Source organism: Thalassophryne amazonica, chromosome 8, assembly GCF_902500255.1.
Source record: "Thalassophryne amazonica chromosome 8, fThaAma1.1, whole genome shotgun sequence".
NCBI lineage: Eukaryota > Metazoa > Chordata > Actinopteri > Batrachoidiformes > Batrachoididae > Thalassophryne > Thalassophryne amazonica.
This window is the reverse complement of record NC_047110.1, coordinates 8,438,141-8,460,042: the sequence shown is the minus strand read 5'-3', so window position 1 is coordinate 8,460,042 and position 21,902 is coordinate 8,438,141. Positions and strand designations below refer to the sequence as shown.

At 40.4% G+C, this 21,902-nt stretch overlaps 1 protein-coding gene across 3 annotated transcripts in view; it reads left to right on the top strand.

Moving 5' to 3' along the window:
* The window catches only part of plcg2 (phospholipase C, gamma 2), a 223,001-nt gene that overhangs the window by 71,407 nt on the left and 129,692 nt on the right, over window positions 1-21,902 (top strand). For all 3 annotated transcript variants that reach the window (XM_034175720.1, XM_034175722.1, XM_034175721.1), the window contains 5 exons: window positions 14,254-14,334; window positions 14,427-14,470; window positions 15,791-15,863; window positions 17,712-17,813; window positions 20,937-21,055. In XM_034175720.1, the coding sequence (XP_034031611.1) occupies window positions 14,254-14,334; window positions 14,427-14,470; window positions 15,791-15,863; window positions 17,712-17,813; window positions 20,937-21,055 (419 nt within the window). The remainder of the gene's footprint in view (window positions 1-14,253; window positions 14,335-14,426; window positions 14,471-15,790; window positions 15,864-17,711; window positions 17,814-20,936; window positions 21,056-21,902) is intronic.

Genomic DNA, 21,902 nt, shown 5'->3' with positions numbered 1-21,902 from the left:
CATGTATGTATTTAAGGTTAATTCAAATTTGCAGCAGGATCAAGTTTGAATTAAAAACATCTACGTGGAGAAGTATCTGTGAGCAATTAATTTGCTGCATGGGAGTGTTTTTTTTATCAAGCATTGATTCTAGTCCTTGGAAAGTTGATCAATTTAATCAATTCAATATGCGCATTTGAATTAAAAATATGAAAGTTAAATTTGGGTTCTGAGACCATGTTAGGGACCTTATCTTTGTATAATGTCCTGGGGAAGTTTTTGAGACTTTTGCACAGTATGAAACCTTACATTGTTGTTATAATCATTGCTTTGGGATTTTAAAGTTGTAGTAATTGCACTTTAAATAAGTCATGTGATCCACACAGGTGTATATAATCAACGTGCTAGTGTATATAATTAAAGCGGACGCCTCACTGTGGCGTCTTTTTTTTTTTGTCAAAGAGAAATCATTGACTCATTGCTTTTCATTCATTTTTTCTATCTTGCACTGGGTTCACATGCAGAACTGCTACATTTAGTGACTCTGTAACAACGGTGAACTGCAGCCTGATGCATGGATGCACACACCGGCATGATTGTCTTTTTGGACTGCGTTTAAAAAGTCCCTCAACGTCAAAGTACGTCCAGCTGCTGTACTCAGCCCACAGAGACAGAACCAGACAGCAGAAAGAGCTCAGACAGACATCAACATGTGCAGCAACAGGCTGCATCCCCTCACGTGGCCACTGATAAAATAACTGTGCGCCTCCAAACACTTGGAAGCCTTCATAGTTGTCATCTTCATGATTTAATTTCTCATGATTGATCTTCAGGATCAAGAGTTGGCAAGTAATCTGAAGTCATCTTCCCGTGCGTATTCTCAGCACATCTGCTTGGAGTCTGGAGTTTTCTGCCTACCAGTCCATACTTTGTTACAGTCTAGCTTGTATATATATTCTATGGCCACAGGGGTGCACATGTTGCACATTGCAAAAATTTATATTGCAAAAGTTTATACAATAGGTTAGGTTAAAAAAAAATTGTCCCAGTTAACTACACCAAGACCTGGAGAAACTGCATTTCATTCTGCCTGTAAGGGTCGAGTGACAATAAAAGTGAGTCTGAGTCTGAGTACACATACGCGGGAAAGTCGGAAGTAGACAACAGCATTTCTTTCTGTTATAGCTAACCAGTAAACAATGGACATTGTGCTGCAATGCACCATGGGAGTTTGTGGTTTTGGGGTTTTAAATGTTGTTATTGTGGTTCATGTTGATTTCACTTTGTTGTTAATATTATTGAATTATTGTGTGTTTTTTTTTTATAACTTTATATCTTCATTTCACCACAAACAACAAGCAAAAATGAACAACACATTCAGCAACCACCCCCCCCCCCCCCAATTTTTTTTTAAATAAATAAGTAAAATAAATAAAGATAAAAATAAAGAAAATAAACAATAAGAAATAAATAAGCAAATTAAACAGCGGGGGAAAAAAGGGCGAGACCTGCTCCATCATATCTGTATCACATCTTGTATTCTAACAAAAAGGAGGTATCAATTTGGTATATGTTTTTATATAGTCAAAAAAGGGAGACCAAACCACCCAGAATTTCTCAGGGCAATTAGTTCTGCAATATTTCAATTTTTCTAGCATAGCGAGCATTTCCTTAATCCAGCCATCAAATAGCGGAGGTTTAGCTGATTTCCACTGAAAAAGAAAAAGATATAACACTTGCTTGTGACCTAGAAATAGAAATCTCAGGTGAGGGTGTTGTGAAAAGTGTAGGAACACGGACCCACAACAGGGGGCGCAAATGAACGGACAATGGAATAAGCCAAATATAACAATTTAATGTTATGAATGTGCACAACAGAGCAACAGACAACACAATTGAGATCAACAGTCAAATAAGTTACGGTGATGTGTGAGCAGGCTCGAGGATAGAAGACACCCGTCCAGAAAAGAGCCGGATCCCACACGCCTTCCACTCCACCGGACCTGAAGCAATCCTGGAGCCACCAAGCGCTGGGTCCCCAGCTGGCCACTGCCTCCGGCTGTCAGATCGGGTACTGCTGGCAGGAAGAACAGACAGGTGATGGTGGGTGCGTGAACACCCAGCAAACAGTTCAACATAAAGGTGGAAAGGACCTCCACCTCTCACGGAGCTCGTACAGATCCTGAAGTCACACTAAACAGAGTCTGCAAACTCAGAATTAATGTCAGTCCGTACAGAAGTAAAGACGTTACCACTGTATGGCACCAAAAAGGCTGAGACGTTTACTTGTTCGGTAGACGATTTCTCGGCAGTGAGGTGAAGATGCTGCCCGGCTCTTATGGAGGTGTGGATGATGATGATGAGTGACAGCTGGTGTTGTTGATGAGTGACAGCTGCCACTCCCGGTTGCTCCGGCGCCCTCACGTGCCTGAAGCCCGCACTTCAGGCAGGACGCCTTCTGGTGGTGGGCCAGCAGTACCTCCTCTTCAGCGGCCCACACAACAGGGGGAACTCCAAAAATGCAGATATATGGAGAAGGTATCACTTTTTTCCGATACATATATGAAATGACATCACAAATGTTATTCCAGAACCCTTTCAGTGATTGACAATGCCAGAACATGTGTCCCGTAGTAGCTGGAACCTGATGACACCTTAAACACGCCGGATTGACATTGGGATAAATTTTTGAAAGTTTGTCATTCGAATAATGAAGGCGATGCAATACTTTGAACTGAATCAGACATTGTCTAATGCAGACAGAGGAAGTATGGATACATTTCAAACAACTTTGCCAGGTCAGACTGGAGAGCACAATGTTTAAATCCTTTTCCCATGCTAATTTGGTTTTATTCCAGGAGGGTGGGTGAATATTCTGAATCATGTTGTAAATTTTTGATATATTACCTTTCGTGTAGGGGTTCAAGTTTAATATGTCATCTATGACATTCTTAGATGGTGGGCCCAAAGGATTAAAATATTTATTGACGAAACTCCTAATTTGTAAAAATCTAAAAAAATGAGAGTTGGGATATTGTATTTCCTTTGTAATATTTCGAATGACATCAACACTCTGTTACTAAAAAGGTCTTTAAAAAAGACTAGGCCGTTGTTATGCCAGATTTGAAATGCAGAATCAATTTGAGACGGCCGGAAGAAATGATTATTTACCAGAGGAGAAAAAGAGCATAGCTGTTTGATACGGAAATGCTTCCTAAACTGAAACCATATTTTTAAAGAGTGCTTGACAACCGGATTAGGGATCTGAGGTTGTGGACACGTAGGAATCTCAGAACTTAATAAAGAAATAGGATAAATTCCTGGGTTGCCAGACAGCTCCATGTTGGCCCAAACTGGGCCCTGACTACTGCTCTACGTGGATATCCAGTATATTATTTTACTTATATTTGCAGCCCAATAGTACTTTAAGAAACAGGGCAAGCCCAGACCTCCTGCTGGTTTGGGCACCTCCAAAAACATTTTCTTCATTCCTGGGGCAGAATTGTTCCATATAAAAGTTGAAATCATGGTGTCTATCTCCTTAAACATAGACTTGGGTAAAAAAAAATGGAACCATTTGAAATAAATACAGAAAACGTGGTAAGACTGTCATCTTAACTGTATTCACTCTTCCGGCCAAAGAAGTGGGTAGTGTAGACCATCGTGACAAATCTTGCTTGGTGCGTTCTAATAAGTTTTTAAAATTATATTGATAAAGATCTTTGTACATGTGTGTAACTTTGAAACTTTGAAAATATGTGAATCGTTCATCTTTATTAAAGGGGAAAGGACTAAAATCTATTGTTTTTGCCAAATCGTTAATGGGGAAAAGAGTACTCTTAGAATAGTTTAGTTTGTACCCTGATATATTGCCGTATGTACGTAGTATGTCAATGAGAACTGGTATAGCTTGCCCAGGATTCGACACGTATAATAAAAGGTCGTCTGCATAAAGCGACACTTTGTGTATCTTATCATATCTCGACACCCCAGTAATCCTATCATCCATTCTCAAGGCAATGGTCAGCGGCTCTATAGCGAGATCAAAAAGAAATGGTGACAGACAACAGCCCTGTCTTGTGCCACGCCTCAGTGGGAAATAATTTGATGTCACCGAATTGGTGCGAACTGCTGCCAATGGTGTTGAATAAATTGTTTTAATCTACGATATGAAAGTTGTGCCAAATCCAAATTTGTTCAACGTTGTGAATAAATATTGCCACTCCACCCGATCAAATGCCTTTTCAGCATCTAATGAAATGACTACCTCGTGGTGTTGGGTGGAGTGTGAGGAGTACAACACATTGAACAAGCGACACATATTGTAAAATGACTGTCTCCCTAATATAAAACCTGATTGATCTGGGTCAATTATTTTAGGCATCACTGTTTCAAGATGCTGGGACATAACTTTTGTGAGAATTTTGTAATCACAACAAAGCAGACTTATTGGCCGATAAGAGTTACATTCTTGAGGGTCCTTACCTTTCTTAGGCAATACAATGATAGTAGCTTGATTCATAGTGTCAGGTAATTTATGCACGGTAAGAATTTCTTCGAAAAGTTTACACAGAAAAGGGGATAGTTTAGCTGAAAAAGTTTTATAAAATTCGACCGGCAATCCATTTGGACCAGGTGATTTGCCATTTTGCAAAGAGTTTATGGCATGTGTTATTTCCTCACTTGAGATTTTGGCATCCATGATAGTCTGGTCTTCGGGACTGATCTTCGGGATTTTGAGTTTTTCAAAGAAGGTCTGAATTTCACATGGATTGGTAGAATCTTGAGATGTATAAAACTCTTTAAATTGCTCATTTATAGTTGTGGGGTTGGAAGACACTCCCTGTGCCGTGCGAATTTCAGTTATTGTTTGATCAGCAGAGATTTGTCTGAGTTGGTGAGATAATAATCTACCAGCCCTATCGCCATGCTCGTAGTAGGTTTGCTTTGTTTTCAATAATAATCTTTCAGCTTGTTCAATGGAGAGATTGTTAAATTCGGATTGAAGGACCAGTCGTTCTTTATACAAATCTGGATTTGAAGAGGTGGCATAATTGCTATCTAACCATTTAATTTGCTGAGATAAATCAGTGAGGTGATGACTACATTCTTTTTTCCTATGAGCTGCATATGAGATTATTTGCCCCCTGAGGTAGACTTTAAGTGCGTCCCAGATAGTGGCACAACACATACCTGGCGTACTGTTAGTATCGATAAAGAAGTCAATTTGGTCTGAGATATAGTCTCGAAATGGTTTATAAGATAGCAACTAAGGGTCTAAACGCCATGGGCGTCGATTTAGAACACTATCCGGGAAAGTCATATCTAACTGTACAGGGGAATGATCAGAAATTACTATGCTATTATTGTGTTTTTTAACAATGAGAATGTAATGTAACAGTGATAATGATAACAATAATAATAATGTGTATATGATAACAAGAACCTAAACAATTTCTAAATACATTGACAGTAAATTAACTTAAAAAAATACATAATGAACATGGAATAAAAGGGTTGAGTTCCTTTTCTAAAAATTGTTGAGGTCTAAGGTTCTAAAAAAATTCTGGACTCGCACACCATTATACAAGCTTTGCTTTAACCCTTGAAAAATGTCAACTACCTATTTTATAAACACTACCCAGTCTAGAGCCTGTGGATCCCCACGGTCAACATGCTAGTTTAATGTATATTTTACATTATATCTTAATCAAACATGCCCCAATCAGTCTCATGTTTGAATGTGCTCACTATCACCAGACAAGGTTTGATCCGGATCGGATCTGGATTGTGGATTTTGTGGACATTTGAATTTAATATTGAAAAGCCCATTTGGTGTACAGTTTGCATTTGATTTTAATCAAAAGTGCCTCAATCACTTTCATTTGTGACAATGAAGTGCAAACTGGCCCTCTGAATGAATAGAGTTAGTTTGATCCACATCTGATCTGTATTGCAGACTTAGCAGATATTTGATTTGAACATTGAAAAGAACTTTGGATCTATATTTTGTATTATATTTTAGCTTATGAAAAGCCACTTCTAACAGGACTTTGACCTTGAAATGTTTTTCCAAGGTAAAAATTTCTACAATTGGACACTAGTGGAAACTTCCGGTGGAACATCACTCCAATTGCAGCGCACTAGGAGAGCTCAGAACGAAGCAAGGATAAATTGCTTTTAGCTCCTTTCCAGTTGAAGTCTTCATTTTAAATGTTAAACACTAAGGGGGCATATATCACCATAAACAATTTATTTTGAAAGAAAATCGAAAAAAACCCCAATATTTTTTAACCCGACTTCAGAAGCAAAAACTAGCGCTCTAGCCGAGATCAAAGACATGGGCGATCTACAAACTATCCTCGAGTAGCTGAGGGGATTTCGCCAGGAAAACAACGAAAAGTTAGAGACAATCAAAGATGAATTATCAAGAACTGGATGAAACCGAGAAGCGAATTGAATAAGCGGAGGAGAGACTGCAAACTGATGAAGGTGACGTAACAGAGATGCTAAAGCTACACCTGAAGCTGGACAAAAGACTAACAGACATGGAGAGCCGCTCCCGACGGAACAACATAAGTATCTTTGGAGTTTGTGAGGGCAAGGAGAAAAATGCAACTACAGTACCATCTTTCACTGAAAAACTACTGCGCAAGGGACTTCAGTTAGAGTTTCCTGACCTGCACATAGGGAAGGCACACTGCACCTATGATTTGGCAGCAGACACGGCTGAGGACCTGAGGAAGAGAGGATACGTGTTGAAAACAACTAAAGCTCCAGAGACACTCATGGAGAAGATTAAACAGCTGACTTGGAAGAGAGTGGCACAGTCTATGAGGAACGAGCCGGACCGTAGGGACGGAGGATAAAAGGAGAAGCTCCAGACAGTCGACAGCGGAATGAGGAGTCAGGATGTGCTTTTTCATGTCACCACCATTTTCATTATATTTTGTTTTAAAAGGACACAGGTGAATAAACAGTGAAATGTGACTGAAGGTTCATTTGAGTTAACTTTTCAACATGGCTTAAGCCATTAAAACCCACGGTCATGTGATGCGTGCAGCGGTGTAGTTGCACTTTTTTCATCTCCTCTCTGGCTCTACGTTACTATTATTTGAGAGCACTATCTGCCATTTGAATTAGTAACACTGCAGCACTAAACTTCAGCATGTCTCTGGATAATTTTTTCGCACCTTCTGGAGCGGCCAAAAGAAGGAGAGGAGGACGGAAAGGCAGTGCTAACTTTAGCATTCCTGCAGCTAGCCATGCTGGCCAGGATGGGGCCGCGACTGACAACATTGAGGCCGGGGGCACAGTGAGTGATAATGAAGAAGCAAACATCCAGAAGGAAGACACAATAGTGGAGCAGGTTACCAAGAATATCGAGGAAATGCTGGACAAGAAACCAGATGCCATTCTTAAACCGGTAACTGCACTGTCAGATAAGTTTGACAACATGGCACAGAGAATGGCCACCGCTGAACAGTGCATTTCTGTTCTGGAGGATGCATCGACAGAAAATGCACCGAAGCTACATATCATGGAGAAAACTCTTAAGCGAGCCTTGGAAAAACTCAACAGCTTCGAGAATCAAAACAAGCGCCAGAATGTTAAGATCACAGGCTTGAAAGAAGGTGCGGAAGGTCGAGATCCGGTGTCTTTTTGTGAGGAATAGATTCCAAAAGCCTTGGACTGCAACTAACACGGGTGAAAATTGAAAGAGCCCATCGGACGGGACCTCAAGTGGGGCGAAATGGCAGAGACAGCCCGCGTGCAGTCCTTGTGAAGCTACACAACTACACTGATGAACAAAAGATTCTTGACGAGGCAAGAAACAAAGGAGAATTACAAGAGCACGGTTGGAGAGTCTCCTTCTACCAAGATTTGTCTGCTGAAGTCGTCAAAAAGAGGCAGGAGTCCGCAAGTGCCCGTTGACAGCTACGTGCAGCTGGCATAAGGTATGCATTTGTGTACCCTGCAGTGATTAAGATTTTCAGTAAGAACGGAACCACCACATCCCTCTGTGACATTGAAGAAATCAATGACTTTGTTAAGACAGTTGCTAAGTGACTGATATGACCCACACACGCGCAGGATCCAGAGCACATGCGTGTCAACAAATGAACAGATTGGTGAAGTTAACAGGAGAGCAAATGTTCACAGAACAATTCTTATTGCTTTAATATACAATCTCAAGTGAGCTTCTTTACGTTATTATACGTGAAGATGCTAAATTGTCTTCACTAATGTTTCATTGCGGTGTAAAAGTTTTGTTTATCATTATTATTATACTCACGGCAGTTAAACACTTTGGACCAGAGAGGGGAGAATGTTTGGCATCTTTTCTTTCTTTTATTATTATTGAACACCCCCTCCCACCCTTCTCCCCCATCTGCTGTACTCCAGATTTAGGGTATGACGAGTTTGTTACTTTTTTTTAAATGATCACTTTCATCTCGACTTTATAGAATCTTGTCTTGCTGTTACTTGGGTTAGTTCTTCGTTACAGGTTAGTCCAAGCTGTGTGTTTAGTTCTTGCTTGGAACCCTTCTGTTTGTTTACAGCACAAAGACAAATGTAAGGCTCGGCGTGTATGTCTGAATACAGTACATGGTAACTTTAAACATTTTTAATCAGCATCATGGTTTGTAGATGGAATGTAAAAGGTTCTAACAAACCAGTTAAAAGTAAAGCTATCCTCAATAGTTTAAGAAAGGACAAGACTCAAATAGTGTTTCTACAAGAAACCTCACTGATGAGGAACATAAAAAATATTTAAGGGAGAGGGTTGGACAAGTCTATTTTTCATCATATTCAACAAACAAAAGAGGAGTAATAATATTAATACACAAGAAGCTCCCATTTACAGTTGCAGATGTATTTAAGGATACAGATGGTAGAGTCATTATAATTAAGGATAATCTTTATGGGGAGGAAAGCTTGCTTGGTAACGTATATGGCCCAAATGTAAGTGATGAAGATTTCTTTGCAGTGCTTCTTAATCAAATTGCTGAGATGGACTGTCCAAATATACTCATAGGAGGTGACTTTAATTGCTCCTTGTATCCTGCTATGGACAGGTGTTCTCCTCAAAATACACAGTCTAAAAATGCTAGGGCAGTTAAAAATATTTATTTGGAGGCACTTTTATCCTTCATTGAAAAGTTACACTTTTCACTCCACACTCAACAACATCGTGCATTGATTACATATTTTTGTCAGACCATCTGGTCTGTTTAGTTGACAGATCAGAGATGGGGACAATTGCATTGTCTGATAAGGCTCCTGTTAGCTTGGCAATGCAACCACTTAGATCGTTCGATCGTTCAGTCTCCTGGAGGCTGAATAGACTGTTGCTTCTAAATGAAGACTTTGTCAAAGTACTTGAAGAACATAGGCACTTATTTAAACTTTAATGATAATGCTGACCCTAGAATCGTATGGGATGCCTATAATGCATATATGCGTGGGATAATAATATCATATTCTAGCCATGAGAAGAAGAAGCGATTAGTAGAACAAACCAGTATTGAAAACAAAATAAAAAAACTTGAAGAGGAATATTTAGCATCTAAATCAGGTCAGGTCCTAGGGGAATTACATTCAACAAAAATATAAATGCAACACTTTTGGTTTTGCACCCATTTTGTATGAGATGAACTCAAAGATCTAAAACTTTTTCCACATACACAATATCACCATTTCCCTCAAATATTGTTCACAAACCAGTCTAAATATGTGATAGTGAGCACTTCTCCTTTGCTGAGATAATCCATCCCACCTCACAGGTGTGCCATATCAAGATGCTGATTAGACACCATGATTAGTGCACAGGTGTGCCTTAGACTGCCCACAATAAAAGGCCACTCTGAAAGGTGCAGTTTTATCACACAGCACAATGCCACAGATGTCGCGAGATTTGAGGGAGCGTGCATTTGGCATGCTGACAGCAGGAATGTCAACCAGAGCTGTTGCTCGTGTATAGAATGTTCATTTCTCTACCATAAGCCGTCTCCAAAGGCGTTTCAGAGAATTTGGCAGTACATCCAACCAGCCTCACAACCGCAGACCACGTGTAACCACACCAGCCCAGGACCTCCACATCCAGCATGTTCACCTCCAAGATCGTCTGAGACCAGCCACTCGGACAGCTGCTGAAACAATCGGTTTGCATAACCAAAGAATTTCTGCACAAACTGTCAGAAACCGTCTCAGGGAAGCTCATCTGCATGCTCGTCGTCCTCATCGGGGTCTCGACCTGACTCCAGTTCGTCGTCGGAACCAACTTGAGTGGCAAATGCTCACATTCGCTGGCATTTGGCACGTTGGAGAGGTGTTCTCTTCACGGATGAATCCCAGTTCACACTGTTAAGGGCAGATGGCAGACAGAGTGTGTGGCGTCGTGGCAGGCGTCTGTTATGGACGAAGAACACAGGTGCATTTTATTGATGGCATTTTGAATGCACAGAGATACCGTGACGAGATCCTGAGGCCCATTGTTGTGCCATACATCCAAGAACATCACCTCATGTTGTAGCAGGATAATGCACGGCCCCATGTTGCAAGGATCTACACAATTCTTGGAAGCTGAAAATGTCCCAGTTCTTGCATGGCCGGCATACTCACCGGACATGTCACCCATTGAGCACCCATTGAAGAGGAGTGGACCAACATTCCACAGGCCACAGTTGACAACCTGATCAACTCTATGAGAAGGAGATGTGTTGCACTGCATGAGGCAAATGGTGGTCACACCAGATACTGACTGGTATCTCCCCAAATAAAACAAAACTGCACCTTTCAGAGTGGCCTTTTATTATGGGCAGTCTAAGGCACACCTGTGCACTAATCAGCATCTTGATATGGCACACCTGTGAGGTGGGATGGATTATCTCAGCAAAGGAGAAGTGCTCACTGTCACAGATTTAGACTGGTTTGTGAACAATATTTGAGGGAAATGGTGATATTGTGTATGTGGAAAAAGTTTTAGATCTTTGAGTTCATCTCATACAAAATGGGAGCAAAACCAAAAGTGTTGCGTTTATATTTTTGTTGAGTGTGTATATATGTATATATATATATATATATATATATATATATGTATATACACAACCCCTGGCAAAAATTATGGAATCACCGGCCTCTGAGGATGTTCATTCAGTTGTTTAATTTTGTAGAAAAAAAGCAGATCACAGACAAGCAGAGGGAAAAAAATATGGACTCACTCAATTCTGAGGAATAAATTATGGACTCACCCTGTAAATTTTCATCCCCAAAACTAACACCTGCATCAAATCAGATCTGCTCGTTAGTCTGCATCTAAAAAGGAGTGATCACACCTTGGAGAGCTGTTGCACCAAGTGGACTGACATGAATCATGGCTCCAACACGAGAGATGTCAATTGAAACAAAGGAGAGGATTATCAAACTCTTAAAAGAGGGTAAATCATCACGCAATGTTGCAAAAGATGTTGGTTGTTCACAGTCAGCTGTGTCTAAACTCTGGACCAAATACAAACAAAATGGGAAGGTTGTTAAAGGCAAACATACTGGTAGACCAAGGAAGACATCAAAGCGTCAAGACAGAAAACTTAAAGCAATATGTCTCAAAAATTGAAAATGCACAACAAAACAAATGAGGAACGAATGGGAGGAAACTGGAGTCAACGTCTGTGACCAAACTGTAAGAAACCGCCTAAAGGAAATGGGATTTACATACAGAAAAGCTAAACGAAAGCCATCATTAACACCTAAACAGAAAAAAATCAAGGTTACAATGGGCTAAGGAAAAGCAATCGTGGACTGTGGATGACCGGATGAAAGTCATATTCAGTGATGAATCTCGAATCTGCATTGGGCAAGGTGATGATGCTGGAACTTTTGTTTGGTGCCGTTCCAATGAGATTTATAAAGATGACTGCCTGAAGAGAACATGTAAATTTCCACAGTCATTGTTGATATGGGGCTGCATGTCAGGTAAAGGCACTGGGGAGATGGCTGTCATTTCATCAATAAATGCACAAGTTTACGTTGATATTTTGGATATTTTTCTTATCCCATCAATTGAAAGGATGTTTGGGGATGATGAAATCATTTTTCAAGATGATAATGCATCTTGCCATAGAGCAAAAACTGTGAAAACATTCCTTGCAAAAAGACACATAGGGTCAATGTCATGGCCTGCAAATAGTCCGGATCTTAATCCAATTGAAAATCTTTGGTGGAAGTTGAAGAAAATGGTCCATGACAAGGCTCCAACCTGCAAAGCTGATCTGGCAACAGCAATCAGAGAAAGTTGGAGCCAGATTGATGAAGAGTACTGTGTGTCACTCATTAAATCCATGCCTCAGAGACTGCAAGCTGTTATAAAAGCCAGAGGTGGTGCAACAAAATACTAGTGATGTGTTGGAGCGTTCTTTTGTTTTTCATGATTCCATAATTTTTTCCTCAGAATTGAGTGATTCCATATTTTTTTCCCTCTGCTTGGTCTAAAAAAGTAACCGTTACTGACTGCCACAATTTTTTTTCCTTATTTCTTATAGTGTTTCTTAAAGCCAGAAAGTTGCCATTTGAAATGACTTTAGTTTTGTGTCATGTCTGTGATCTGCTTTTTTTTATACAAACTTAAACAACTGAATGAACATCCTCCGAGGCCAGTGATTCCATAATTTTTGCCAGGGGTTGTGTGTGTGTGTGTATATATATATATATATATATATATATATAAACATGATTGTAATTAAAAAATAGGAGCATCTTATTTACAGTATGTGCAGTGGAGTTTAGATGTGATAAGGTGCCACTAGTGCTGGAATTTGTAAACAAGTTGTTATTGCACATGATTTGTAGACAAAACTAACAAAGCCATGGAGACAAACAGGGTTTAAAACAAACTTTAAAAATGGGCAATGAAGGGGCCTCTCTCACAGACAATGGCAAGCTGTTCCATAATTTAGGAGCAGCAATAGCGAAGGTCCTGGGATTTTTAAATACATTTAAATACATACATCAGCTGGCAGAGCAGACCCAGTTTAAATATTATCCAACGTGGTAATGGCCACGAAATTTGCAAAACATGAGCCGTTGCTGCCTGTTGGATCTGCTGTGATGACAAAGGGAGCTTCAGTGCCCGGTTAACTCTAATAAAGGGTCATGGGGGTACTGGGGCTTATCCCGGCAGTCACAGGGCGAGGGGTGGTAGGGGGTACACCTTTTACAGTTTAAAGTTTCCAGTTCTTCTAACCTGCATGTCTTTGGAAGTGGGAGGATACCGGAGCACCCAGAGGGAACCCACACAAACACGGGAGAGAAAATGCAAACTCCACACAGAAAGGACCAGGTGGTAAGCAAAGCCTTGACCTTCTAGCTGTGAGGTACCAGTGTTAACCACTCATCCACTGTGATCCCCACAACCACAGTGTTTTGCACAATAATCTGCCGTACTGGACTGGTCCCTGGACCCAGATTTCAGTAGTGTGTCTTTTTATGATGACAGAATTGTTGAAAAATTCATCCAAGTATACAGTGACCTGTGAGTGGACAGATATGTTCTCACGGTTTTGCAGGAGGATGAATGCTTAATTTTTACCCAAGGTTAAAATATCCCCACTGCAAAGACTTTGCATCCGTCCATCCCCCTGTACTCGCCATAAGTCCAGTCCTATTACTGCCAGGGTCTTCAAATTCACAGGGAACATTCTTGGGACACAGACCTTGGACAAGTTCAAAGATGGCTAACCTTGGCCTATTTTAAGAGGTCAAAAGGTCACATTCTGTTTCCTATTTTTATGCTCAGACCTTGGCTTAGACCTTGGCAATAACAGTCGTGTGTTCTTATCTTGAGGGGATCTAACAATAGATATCTTTGGTACTTGGTAATGATGGAGAATCCTTGGTTACCATTGAAATGACTTTGTGGCAAATAAACCGACTTAGGTGCATTGTGAGGGACTGTCACTATTTTCCTCACTGTGATTCAGCACACAGGAACCTCTCCACCAAGATCCTCGTGACTGGACGGAGCAGACTGTTAGTTGTGTACTCTGGCATACAAATGTCAACTTTTGGGAGGCAGGAATGAAGCACTGATGTCTTTGGGTGGTATTTGGTGGGTGATTAAGTTTTGCTGGTGGACCTCACCATCACTACTTGGTTTCTTCTTCACTCATTACTTCTACCATTCCTTTGTGGATTTAGTCTCAGTTTTTTGTTTGTTTGTTTCTAACAAAGCAGATTAAAATGTCTTCAGCTGCTTTTCATTCTGTGCTCTGACAGGAGGTGGGAGCCAAGAAAGACCACCTGGATTTTGAGCAGTTTCATAAGTTGTACAACCTCTTAATGTTTGAACAGAACGAGGTGAGTATGACTGCATTTTGTTTGAGAAAACCACAACAAGTGTGTTTCGTGTGCCTTTTTGTTACATTTCATTTGTATTGTTTAAATCTCAGATCCTTGATGAGTTCAAAAAGGAATCATGTGCTTTCATCTTGGGGTGAGTTGATGTTTTTCTTGTATCTGCTGATGTCTGCAGGGACGGATCGGGTTGGGGGAGATGTATTGGGCACCGCAGTCTCATTTGAGGGCGGGCGCTAAAGGGGTCAAATATGATGCATATGATGCAATTTTTCAACATCTGGGGACAGCCCTCATCTGTCCCCAGCAGAAACATGGCAATTTTTGGGCAAATTACACGGCTAACGAAGTGAAAATGCAAAGAAAAAGTGAGGATGTGAGGAAAAGTGGACGTGTAGCGGTTTGTTTATGACCCGGAGCTCAAACATGTCAAGGCTGTTGTGCAGGCAAGAGAACGCAGCTACTCTGGCTAGGTGTGTATGCTAAAATGTACTGACACGACCTCTCCCATTTGCCTCATCTTCCCTTCTCCACTGGGAGCCGAAAAAAAATGGCACTTTTCGCAACTGCTTCGGTGATTGCAGCCGAAAACATTAGAAGTAACGCTGTTTGTTGGGAGAGACTAATCCCCAGGCGGAGTGTGGGAGGGTCAGCACAAAACTTTCGGAGGATGGGGGTTTCAGTGGAAACCATTTTAAACTGACACGTCTTCAACCAGCATATCTTTAATCACGTGTCCACTAGGTGAAAAAAAGCTGAACATATCTCTGTCTTCAAAAATATGAAAGAATTTTTATGCTGTATCATTTGTCCATAGAGGTAGGAGAAACTTCTGTGATACTAATACGAACGAAGCGACGTGTGAAGCGACGTGTGAAGCGACGTGCGAAGCGACGTGCGAAGCGGCATGAGCTCGCTCGTGGTACAGGGAGTCCCAAACAGGAAGTGCCAAATTTTGAGTCCACAGTGAAACAGGGAAAGTCAAATGTTGCACACTTCCTGGAGCTACAGCAGAGGTTATGTTGTTTTTGCGATGGTATGTTTGTCCTCTGGAAGGTTTTTGTGTAACTTTTTGTTTGTCTCAATATAAAAAAGAAAATAAAATTTCAAAAAAGAGAAAGAGGAGATCTCACAGGAATTCAGTGCACAGTCGACATTGAAACAGGAAATGCTTAATGTTGAGTTGACATTGAATCCCTGAACGCTAAAGTGAGAGGCAGTGTGCACCTTGACAGCACATGTGGTCAGTGTGTAAATTGCATGAAGTTTTTTAGCCATGCTAAGTCTCCCCAGAAGCATTTTCTGAAAATAAAGTGTGAATGAACTAAAAGAGAGGGTGCAGATGTTCCAGGCATGTGAGATGCAAATAAAGAAAAATGCTTAAAATGCATGCCAGCAGTCCAATCTCATGTTGGTTATCTGACGATAAAACTGACTCTTTGCTGTTTCCCATATTTAGAAGCACAGATAAGCCAGATGCTTCGACCGTTTTGCTCCATGACTTCCAACGTTTTCTCATCTACCAACAGAAGGTAAACAAATGACTGAAGCTATATCACACAACACACAGGTGGTGGCGGTGTTGTTCTGCTGTGCCAAGTGGTCAGTGCACTTCCAAAATAGAAGGTTCTCAGTTTAAGACCACCTGTGCCCATTCCTCATGTAATGTGGTATTGCAACAGGCATAAAACATGTCCTAAATTTGCAAAAATCTAAAAAAAAAAAAACAAAAAAAAAACTTTTTAACATTGTCATTATGGGGTATTGTGTGTATAATTTCAAGGAAAAAATGAATTTACTCCATTTTGGAATAAGGCTGTACCTTAACAAAATGTGGAAAACGTGAATTGCTGCAAATACTTTCCAGGATGCACTTTCAGCATTCACAGCTTTTACCATGAAGCTCAAAATTGAGCTCAGGTGCATCCTGTTTCCACTGATCATCCTTGAGATGTTTCTACAGCTTAATTGAAGAAAACCTGGTGTAAATTCTTTTGATTGGACACGATTTTGAAAGGCACACAGTTGTCTACATATAAGGTCCCACAGTTCACAGTGCATGTCAGAGCACAAACCAAGCATGAAGTCAAAGGAATTGTCTGTAGACCTCAGAGACAGGACTGTCTCGAGGCACAAATCTGGGGAAAGTTAGAGAAACATTTGTGCTGCTTTGAAGGTCCCAATGAGCACAGTGGCCTCCATCATCCATAAATAGAAGAAGTTATGTCCACCAGAATTCTTCCTAGAGCTGGCAACTGCGCACCAAGCCCTACATGACTTTCTTCGGCTAACCACAGCCCAAAAGCTGTCATCAGCAGCCGAAGTTTCTAGGCTGATGCTAATGGGCCCGCAAGCCGTCCCAACAGTAACTTTGTGTGGAGTACCTGTAACATCTGTCTCCACTAAGCTATGAAGCTGTTCTAGCTTACGGACACGGCTCTCTAAAAGAGCCACCCTAGCTGCCAGCATCACGCAGGATTTACGTGAAGTGTAAAGTAGTGTACTTTGTGCACCAGAAAATTCAAGAGTATAGCCAAGCAAGCGCAAGCTAGCCACTAACGAATATGCTAACCAGTCCTAAGATTCACACAGGAGTAAATTAATGAGCTAAAATTCACAGCAGTTACACTGAAAACCTAACGGAAGTATTAAAGAAATTGGGGGCTGGGGGTCGACCTAGCTAACGCAAGCGAAAATGCTAGCCACTACTACGATTTACACAGTAGTAAAATAATGACCTAAAATTCATAGCATTGACACTGAAAAACTAACAGAACTCGACAGGTAAAAACAGTAAAAAAAAAAAAAAAAAAAAAAGAAACAACGTGGGGAGGGGAGTCGACCTGGCTAATGCAAGCTGACCGCTAGCGAAAGCTAACCACTCGTGATTCACAACAAGCAGGACTGTAGATCAATAAGATTCAGAGTAGATACACTTAAAAACCAAAAGAAGTGTTGAACAAAAATAAGAGAAACGAATAGGATGATGTAGGAAGTGGAAGAGCATCACAACAGCAAACAATCCGTTGGAAGCAAGTTGCCAGATCTGTGTGCCAGCGCCAGTGTTCTGAGCCAGCATCAGGTTACATTAATACATTAAGCAAACATTAATGTATTTTATTCTTGTGTGAATTAACTTTGAAGCCATGTTTGCTATAGTGCTGTTTGTGTTTGTGTCTGTATCATCCATCATCTGTATCAATAAAGTTAGTTTTGTAAAAGTGATATGTACGAGTGTGCTGTGTGTACAAGTGTGCGACTGTTATAATGTGTAATATTTCGGGTTTCTGATTGTTCAGTGTATTGTTTAGCTGTGTAAATGTAATTTTGTAAATGAATTTCAGTAATTTTTAAGAACATGTCTGCCTGGTTGTCTTCAGGAAGCTTGGGCCAGTGATCTGAACCTGGTCAGAGATTTGATGACAACTTTCATTGATGACACCATGAGAAAAACCAATGACCCAGAGTTCACTGTCAGTGAGGTATTCACTAACCCTAATTACCATCAATTGAGATATTCACTAACCATAAACACCACCGTGAGGTATTCATTAATACTAATCACCGTCAGTGAAGCATTCACAAACAAGAATCACCGTCAGTGAAGTATTCACTAACCCTTATTACCATCAGTGAGATATTCACAAACCCTAATCACTGTCGGTGAGGTATACACGAACCCTAATTACCATCAGTGAGATATTCACAAACTCTAATCACTGTCGGTGAGATACACACGAACCCTAATCACCGTCTGGGCTCTTGTTTTGTATATTTATTCTACTGTGTTTTTATGTTTTTTATGAATTTGTATGATGTGGTTTTATGAATGTAATGTAATTTTTACTGCTGACTGCACCTGAATTGCCCCCATGGGGACTAAATTAATGATCAAATCAAAATCAAATCAAAAGTCAGTGAGGTATTCACTAACCCTAAACACTCAGTGAGGTATTCACTAAAACAAATAACCGTCAGGAAAATATTCACGAACACTAATCACCGTCAGTGAGGTATTCACTGACCCGAATCACTTCGAATGAGGTATTCACGAACACTAATCACCGTCAGTGAGGTATTCACTCACCCTAATCAATGCTAATGAGGTATTCACGAACCCTAATCACAGTCAGCGAAGTATTCACTCACCCTAATCACCGTCAGTGAGGTATTCACTCACCCTCATCACTGTCTGTGAGGTATTCACTCACCCTCATCACTGTCTGTGAGGTATTCACTCACCCTCATCACCGTCTGTGAGATATTCAGGAACACTAATCACCAATTGTGAAGAATTCACTTACCCTAATCACTGTCAGTGAGGTGTTCATGAACACCAAACACAGTCAGTGAGGTATTCACAAACCCCAACCACCATCAGTGAGGTATTCACTAACCCTAACCACCATCAGTGAGGTATTCTCTAAAAATAATCATTGTCAGTGAGATATTTACTAACCCTAACCACCATCAGTGAGGTATTCACTAACCCTAATTATTGACTATGAGGTATTCAGTAACCCTGACGACCATCAGTGAGATACTTATTAACCCTAACCATCAGTGAGGTATTCACTAACCCTAACCACCATCAGTGAGACAGTTACTAACCCAAACCACCATCAGTCAGATATTCACTAACCCTAATCACCGTCAGTCAGGTATTCAATAACCCTAATCACCATTCAGTGAGATATTTACTAACCCTAACCCCCAACAGTGAGGTATTCAATCATCCTAATTATCGACTGTGAGGTATTCACAAACTCGAACCACCAACAGTGAGGTTTTCTCTAACACTAATCATTGTCAGTGAGGTATTCACGAACCGTAAACAATGTCAGTGAGATATTCATTAACCCTAACCACCGTCAGTGAGATATTCACTAACCCTAATCACTGTCAGTGGGGTACACACAAACCCTAATTACCATCAGTGAGATATTCACTAACCCTAATCACCGTCAGTGAGGTACACACAAACCCAAATTACCATCAGTGAAATATTCACTAACGCTAATCACCATCAGTGAGCTACACACGAAACCTAATTGCCGTCAGTGAGATATTCACCAACCCTAATCACCATCAGTGAGGCACACACAAACCCTAATCACCGTCAGTGAGGTATTCACTAAACCTAATCACCATCAGTGAGGTATTCCCTAACCCTAAACAGTGTCATTGAGGTATTCACTAACACAAATAACCGCCAGGGAAATATTCATGAGCACTAATCACCATCAGTGAGGTATTCACTGACCCTCATCACTGTCTGTGAGGTATTCTCTAACCCTAATCACTGCTAATGAGGTTTTCACAAACACTAATCACTGTCAGTGAGGTATCCACGAACCCTAATCACAGTCAGTGAGATATTCATGAACACTAATCACCAACTGTGAGGCATTCACTTTCACTAATCACTGTCAATGAGGTGGTCACTAACACTAATCACATTAGTGAGTTATTCACAAACCCTAATCACTGTCAGTGAGGTATTCACTAATACCAAACGCTGTCAGTGAGGTATTCACCCACACTAATCACCATCAGTGAGGTATTCAAAAACCCTAACCACCATCAGTGAGATATTTACTAACCCTAACCACCATCAGCAAGGTATTCTCTGACAGTAATCATTGTCAGTGAGGTATTCATTAACCCTCAATACAGTCAGTGAGGTATTCATTTAACCTCATCACAGTCAGTGAGGTATTCACTTACCATCATCACTGTCTGTGAGGTATTCTCTGACACTAATCATTGTCAGTGAGGTATTCACTAACCCTTATCATCGTGAGTGATGTATTCACTAATCCTAACCACCATCAGTGAGATATTTAAATCAAATCAAATCAATTTTATTTATATAGCGCCAAATCACAGCAAACAGTCGCCCCAAGGTGCTTAACCAACCCTAACCACTGTCAGTGAGATATTTACTTACCCTAACCACCATCAGTGAGATATTCTCTAACATTAATCACTGTCAGTGAGATACGTACTTACCCTAACCACTGTCAGTGAGGTATTCACTCACCCTAACCACCATCAGTGAGGTATTCACTCACCCTAACCACCATCAGTGAGGTATTCACTCACCCTAACCACCATCAGTGAGGTATTCACAAACCGTCATCAGTGTCTGTGAGGTATTCACGAACCCTAATCACTGTCAGTGAGATATTTACTTACCCTAACCACCATCAGTGAGATATTCTCTAACATTAATCACTGTCAGTGAGATATTTACTTACCCTAACCACCATCAGTGAGATATTCTCTAACATTAATCACTGTCAGTGACATATGTACTTACCCTAACCACCATCAGTGAGATATTCTCTAACATTAATCACTGTCAGTGAGATATTCACTTACTCTAACCACCCACTATGAGGTATTCTTCTCTGTACATTTTGAGGGTGACAGACATAGAAAATGTGAAGTTTCTGCAGTTCATTGTTCAGTCTGATGTATGTGATCACTATGTTTTATGAATATGATCAACTTTATGAACTATGTTTTATGAATTTGATGTGACTGGTGTGATTCATGATTGATTTTATTCATGAGTCTGAAGTCACCATTTTTGTTGTTAGTTCCTCAGCTTCTTGTTTTCCAAGGAGAACTCTGTGTGGGATGAAAAGTTCTCAGAGATCAACAACCTGGACATGAACAACCCTCTGTCCCATTACTGGATCAACTCCTCACATAACACGTCAGTATGAAAACACTCTTCATATGTTACACAAATGACGGTGTCAATGGTGTCAGGGTTTAAATAGGATTTTATCCCAAATGATGGTCAAAACTCTTTTCACACAGAAGTGAATTCATTGTCACTATGCAGATCCAATATTTGAGTTGCCAACACAGTGCAGGGTTCACAAACAGACGAAAGAGACAAACGTTATGACAGGTAGCAGGAATCCTTGAAACTGACAGACAGAACAGTACCCAAACAGGCAAAATAATATTAGTGTGTTTAACAAGTGACTAAAGCTCAGACTCATCATACTAGTTTTTATTTCCAGACACAAAATTGCATTGGAAACACTGCATATTGTATTCCAAATCAAATCATGAAGAACATTTTTTATCAAATTTGTTATTACTTTACAGAAAGTGAAGAAAAATGAATATTAGGCTGTTCATAAAAGTAGAAGTGTCTTTATTTTTCTTTCTGTGATCTTATTACACCCTCTGTTGTGCAGCAGTGTTGCAGTGAAGTTGGTATATGGTGGCCCTTATTTAGCGATGAAGGCAAAATGTTTGTTGCCGCTGGTTGTGTATTTCTCTCGAGTAAAATGGGTCATTCCAGACATGTTTCAGAAGAACAGTGTACTTTGAATAAAAAGGTGATTGGAGACAGGAAAACATACAGAGAAGTGCAGAAAATGATAGACTGCTCAGCTAAAATGATCTATAAAATGGCAACAAAACCAAAAAGACCTGGAAGAAAAACAGCCATTCAAATGGATCGAAGAACAGCCAGAATGGCAAAGACTCAGCAGATAATCAGATCTAGGGTGATCAAAGAATGTGTGAAGTTACTTGTGAGTACT